The sequence below is a fragment of the Chrysemys picta genome, chromosome 6 (assembly GCF_011386835.1).
Source record: "Chrysemys picta bellii isolate R12L10 chromosome 6, ASM1138683v2, whole genome shotgun sequence".
Classification (NCBI taxonomy): Eukaryota; Metazoa; Chordata; order Testudines; family Emydidae; genus Chrysemys; species Chrysemys picta.
This window is the reverse complement of record NC_088796.1, coordinates 126188857-126195206: the sequence shown is the minus strand read 5'-3', so window position 1 is coordinate 126195206 and position 6350 is coordinate 126188857. Positions and strand designations below refer to the sequence as shown.

The 6350-nt window shown below is 42.5% G+C and overlaps 1 protein-coding gene across 2 annotated transcripts; it reads left to right on the top strand.

The window, feature by feature from the left end:
- Window positions 1–37: 37 nt before the first annotated feature.
- ATP5ME (ATP synthase membrane subunit e) lies at window positions 38–6316 on the top strand. 2 transcript variants are annotated; one of them, XR_509543.4, is made up of 5 exons: window positions 38–324; window positions 714–768; window positions 3351–3449; window positions 4723–4808; window positions 6121–6316. XR_509543.4 is itself a non-coding variant. In XM_008174202.4 (4 exons), exons 1-4 carry the CDS (start codon window positions 289–291, stop codon window positions 4746–4748), a joined length of 216 nt encoding a protein of 71 aa, XP_008172424.1. In that variant the 5' UTR covers window positions 38–288; the 3' UTR covers window positions 4749–4867. The 2 variants fall into 2 exon arrangements, 1 of the variants encoding a protein (XP_008172424.1); XM_008174202.4 differs by lacking the exon at window positions 6121–6316 and having other exon boundaries at window positions 4723–4867.
- The last annotated feature ends 34 nt before the right edge of the window (window positions 6317–6350 follow it).

Below are 6350 nucleotides of genomic sequence, written 5' to 3'. Positions count from 1 at the left end.
GGGGGGTGCTTCCCGCCTCGTTGTGAGGCGCTGGGGGCGGGGCTAGGCAGACTCACAGGGCGCCGCTCTCCGCCCGCTCCAAGAAAGGAGCGCTGCCGTCACCCTCGCGCCCAGCAACCCCTGCGGCACCAGCGCGTGCGACAGGGAGCCGCGGGATCACCGCGCGTGCGCGCGCCCTTATCCGGCACGCGCACGCACACACTCGTCCGCCTCCACGTTCCCATAATTCTGCGCGGGGGGGCGGCTCTCTTTTTTGCGTCATTTCCGACTCCTTCCGGTTTCGCCGAGATGGTGCCCCCGGTGCAGGTGTCGCCGCTCATCAAGGTAACGGGGCTGGGGGCGTTGTCCGGGGCTCGAGCCGGCTGCCCCGGCCCCGCCAGGCCCCTGGGGCGGAGCCGACCCGGGCGCGGGCCGGGCGCGGGAAGGTGACCCCGGGGGAGGTCAGAGCTGGGCCTGGCGGGGATCGGCCCCTCCCCCACTGCCCTAGCTCGTGTCTCTGACCCGGCTGCGGGCTCGGGGCCGGGGTGCAGGAAACTCTCCCGAGCGGCGCTGCAAAGGGGGGCAGCCCTGTTCCTCCGCCCGGTGGTGGGGGGTCCCTGGGATCTCAGCCCAAGCCCAGGTACCATCCAGCGTGTTCCGCTGTCCTGCAGCCTGAAAACCAGCCTCCCTCTGTATGCAAAGTAAAGTATTTCCTGCCTTCCTTCCTTCCGCAGTTCACCCGGTACTCGGCGCTGCTGGTTGGGATGCTGTATGGCAAGAAGCGATATGGTAAGTGCCGAAACTGCCTTTATGGCGGCAGGAGAAACTATTAAATTGAAAACCAGCAAAGAGTCCTGTGGCACCGTATAGACTAACAGACGTATAGGAGCATGAGCTCTCGTGGGCGAGTACCCACTTCTTTTTGATGCATCCGAAGAAGTCGATATTCACCCACGAAAGCTCATGCTCCTATATGTCTGTTAGTCTATAAGGTGCCACAGGACTCTTTGCTGCTTTTACAGATCCAGACTAACACGGCTACCTCTTTGATATTAAATTTAACTCACTGGCCACTAATATCTAAGACCCTGTTCTAGTCTGGTGCCCTGTGGTGTATAGGTCAAGCTAGATGATGTGCTAGTCCCTTCTGGCCTTAAACTCTGTGACTGTCTGTTTTGACCGATCAGTTCCTACTGTAATGAGCAGAATAAGACATCGGTCTGTGTTCATTTCTTTGCAGCTTTGATCCCAGATGAGAGAGACAAGGTTGGTGAGAGAATATATTTTATTGGACAAATTTCTGTTGGTGAAATAGACAAGCATTTGAGCTACCCAGCGCTCTTTTTCAGTGACCTGAAGTTGGTCCAATAAAGAGATTACTCCATCCACCTTTTCTTTTCGGCTTGAATGTAAAAACAGTTTATTACCATTATTTTTGTTACAAAATAAACTTTGAAATGACGTAAGTTATCAGTCGGACATTTATTAGTCTTTATTGATGCTGGCGTGTTTGGGTTAATGTTTGCTAAATCCAGTCAATAGAAAAAGGATTAGGTATAATTAAATATTGGTAATTTGTCTACTTAGTTTGATGTCTTGAATAGTAAAGTGATCACACATGAGGATATATAAAAAATTAAGCTTTTAATTATATATTTTGTGTGGCACCTTGAAATTGATCAGCATGTTGTCTGGCATGTATATAAAGTTCTTGTTAGTGTTAAATTTAGGGTCCAAGGTTTGTGTTATCTGAACACAGACCTCTAAGGTATGCACTGTCATGGTACTCTATGCTGATTTGAGTTTGTGATGTGTACTACTGAAGAATGACCTGTCTGAAGGTCAGACAGTAGTTCAAGTCTTTGAGGGTCATATCAGTCTGCCTTGACTAAAAGCAGGAATAAGGATTTGTCTACCCACTGATTTAACTAAATGGGTTTAAAAAAAAAAAAACACCTAATGATGTGAAATCTGTACAATTGCCTGGGATGGGCACAGTTACCCTGGTATGAATGTGTGTGTATTGGTATAGCTTGTTTTGGTAAAAACATCTTTGTATTATCATAGTGCTTAGTAACAAGATCCAATGGCTGGAAGTTGAAGCTAGACAATCCCAGGATAAAAGATGGCTCCGGCTCCTGGGAGCTTACGATTTAAGTATAAAACACTCAACAGCAGATGAATATACACACAGGCAGGGGAGTAGGAGGAAACAATGAGACAGTATTGGCCAGCTTGATGGGCATCGGTTTGAGCACAGCAAGCTTCTTGTAGACATGGCAAAGAAGAGCCTGAAGGAGGAATATGAGGTAGCTTTGAAGTTTATTTTTCAGGAAGCTTCTCCCAAGGGCAGTAAAGGAGAATAGCACAAAGGTGCTTGTTTGAAAACCTAACTGGTGAGGGAGGCTGTTATCACTGGCCAATCAGAGATTGGCATTTGAGTAACCTGTGCAAAGCTGTGTGCAATAGGGGATTGAACCACTCTGACTAAATCAGTTTTTTATCTTAGTTAAGTCACTGTTTCACAGAAAGAAAGGGAAAATGGAAGAGAATAAGTCGTCAACAGCACTGTTGAGGGTTTGTGTGCCCTAAGTCAGCAATTCTCAAACTGTTCTCAAACCCTTTTTAATGGGCTTGCCAGGGCTGGAATTAGACTTGCTGGGGCCCTAGGCCAAAGCCCGAGCTGGAGGGCTTCAGCCTGGGCAGCAGGGCTCAGGTTACAGGCTCCCCCCCTTCTCTCCCCCCCCCCAGGGCTGAAGCCCTTTGCCCCGGCCCTTCCCCCCCCCCCCCCCCGCTCTCCACACACACCCGCCTGGGACGGTGGGACTCGGGTGGGCTCAGGCTTTGGTTCCCCTCCTGGGGTTGTATAGTAATTTTTGTTGTCAGAAGGGGGTTGGTTTGTTGCACCGGTATAGCTGATCCAGTATAAACTCCTAGCGTACATATGCTGCACTGGTGTAAAGAGTTAATGTAGTTTTACACCAAAGTTTTACACCAGTATAGTATGTCTACACAAGATTTTTGTACTGGTGCAAAGACGTATACAAGGTCAAAGTCCTTCAGTCTTAGGATGATGAATCTGCATTAAATGCCTGGGGTAGACCTGAAATATTGCTTCTTCTTGCAAAAAGAGTTTTCACTTGTGGAGGATGAAATATATTTCTTCACTGACTTGAAAATGCAAAATTCTAAAGTGTTTAGTGATAATTAACTTAAAACTGGAGTCAGTTGTATGTAAATTTTCTAAGTCCTGCTGCCCAAGCGAGATTTTCTTTTTTTCTTCCCGTTGAGCAGGTAGTTTCTAAAAGTCTTATGTGTAGAGTGCCTTAGATAAAAGGTTATGGATACATAACATTTTTGTTCAATGACAGACTACCTAAAGCCTGTTGCTGAAGAGGAAAGGAGAATAGAGAGTGAAGAGAAAAAGAAGCGTGAAGAATTGGAACGAATTGCGAAAGAACTGGCAGAAGGTATTTTTTTAAATATTAGCATACCCTTTCTATGCCCTAAAAGTACCTCGAAAAACAATGTTTGAACATAAATGTTTTTGTTTTGTTTTGTTTTTCAAATAGACACTGTCAAGTGGCTTAGATGAAAATGTTTTCATATATGGCTTTTCATTGAAATGTCTTTATTAAAACTAATACCAGCATGGTAGAAAATACAGACATCATTGTGTTAGTGCATGATTACCAGGAAAAAAACCTATTTTAATATAGTTGTCCAAGCTGAAACACAATGCAGACACTGTATAGTACAGTCCTAAACAGCAGAAATGGTGACAAACTACCGGTAGTTATTTTCAAGTACTCAATAGTGAGTCTTTATATTACAGGCAAATAGTTTTATAAATCCTATTTAATTTAAAGTAAGGAGAATAAAATATTCAAACTTTGAGTCTTTTCATTGGAAGAAGAGTCTCTTTGGGAAGATTTTTATTAGAGGACAGGCTGAACTAGATGATGGCAAGATCCTTCTCATTCTGTCTGTTTTCACTTCATATTAAGTCTGTACTAATAAGCCCCAGATATTAAAGTATCAGCTGAAATTTTGCCCACAAGACTTAACTGTCTTCTCTCATCTAGATTATGCCAGCACAGAATGGGCTCTAAATATTAGGGAGAAGCTGCTAGGTCAGTTTTGACGTATTGGTGTAATAACACAAATTACTTCTCAGGTTCTGGATGTAGAGACAGTAATGGAATGGTTACATAAAATTATTTTTAACACTTGCAGACTCTGTTGGTTGGCCTTGACTGTGGAACAGCCTACTTAAAAATTAAATTAATGGGACTTGTGTGGAATTTTAGGTACACAAAATTTAAATGTGGTTAAGTGCGTTCCTGGGAGCAGCAACGCCTTCAGAGAGACTGAACATGAATCTTGAAACCTCGCACATTTTATTCGTACAGAGGTTACCAGACTTTTTTCTTATGGTAGGGTCCTTCATTTTCAGAAAGTATATCATGGATTACGTAATTGAGAACGGGAAGATAGGTAAACTGCTTGCTTCCCATTAACAATTGCCTAACATCCCTGTGGTAAGTAGAACAGTTACTTGCATTAAATACTTACTTTTCCATATATTATTAGCTTCACTGAATGCAGGTTAGCTACTAGAAGTGAAGAGAGTCAGCAGCATGTGGTCCAATTTGCTATGCAGACTACAGTTTGGGGATGTCTGTATTTGAAACTTTGAAACATTAGCAGTGAGTTAACCTGACTCTCTTTATTCCCTTTCAGCCAGTGAGGACTCTATACTGAAATGAACAAATTGCATTGGACCTCATTTTCATCTTCAGCAAAATCTGAAGCCTTGAATTAGCTATGTTAAGTTCATTTAAGCACTATATTTACTGTTTCTGTCAATAAATACTTGTGAACCATATTAATTCATTGATTTTTGCATATACTGTACAAAGTACAAGTAAGAGGTATTGATGTAATGTAGGAAGAAGCAGATATTCCCTTGTGTATCTGGTAACGAATCAATAACATCCCTCATGCTAAAGTGACCCCAACATGTCTAAAAATGCAGAGTCACTAATTGTGGCTCTGACTTGATGGGTGAAAGCCAGTTTAACCATGGTTAAAATCATTGCTACAGCATAAGCCTACAACTTCTGTATTTAACCATGTATTCAAATTCAGAACTGCTTTTCCAGTGTCAAACACCAGATTGGACTGCCTGTTGGGAAGACACAGTTCTCATTATGTTACTGAGTGATGGGTGTTTCTAAAACTGTCTTGAAAATGAGTTTTTCTAATGAGTAAATCAAAAGAGACAACATTGTAATGGGCAACAAAGAGTCCTGTGGCACCTTATAGATTAATAGATGTATTGGAGCATAAGCTTTCGTGGGTGAATGCCCACTTCGTCAGATGCATTCACCCACGAAAGCTTATGCTCCAATACGTCTGTTAGTCTATAAGGTGCCAAAGGACTCTTAGTCTGGATCTGTAAAAAGCAACAAACATGGCTACCCCTCTCATACTTAACATTGTAATGGGCATATCTTATAGTCTAACTCAGGAAACTTTGCATCTGTAACTGTTATGGACTGAACAGTGTCAACTTGGGGTCTTGTATTCAGTTTCTTTTTACTCTTAATTTTTTCCTAATGGTGGACCTAACTTAACACCTGTAAACACCCAATGGATTAAATGTTTAGCCTAACGTATAAAGTGTTTAATATTTTCAAGATCACTAACTTTTTTTTTGTACAACCATATCTAGTTTGAACTAACATATGGCTATCAGTATAACCACCTATCTCTTAAAGTGAACATCTGATGTTAAACTCTTTTCATGTCAAAAGTTCACCTAATAAAAGATTGAGAGGGTGGTGGGGGCCGGGGAAACAGCTGAAAGGAGTTGCCATTTACACTTCAAATCAATTGACATTTAATGCTAACTTACTTTCTGAAAAAGACATCCTTCCAGTGCTGCTGTGAACTATGGAGTGCGGTCACCTTCAGTTTAAAGTATCTGTTTTGGAGAGCCAGCACTCTAGTATATCTGTAAGAACAGCCACATAAGGAAATTTGAACATATCAGACTAAATATTGTCTTCAGCACTTTAGCTATCTACTGATGCATATGCATTAATGAATCTGCTAATCACCCTCTTATTCTTGCAGATTCCTGTTTTCTTCACTGCAAGGTGTGGCTAACGTGCTGAGAATAAGGCAACTGAGCAAAATTTAACTGTTGTTGTTAACTCCCTGCCTTTTTTGCTGTACTGTCCATCTTCTGCAGAGAGGCATTATATTGTTTAGATAACCACTGTAAAGGTAGATGAATTCCCTTGCTTTCAATAAACATACATTGAACATATTTAGGCCATAGTGCTGCCTGAATAATCCTATGT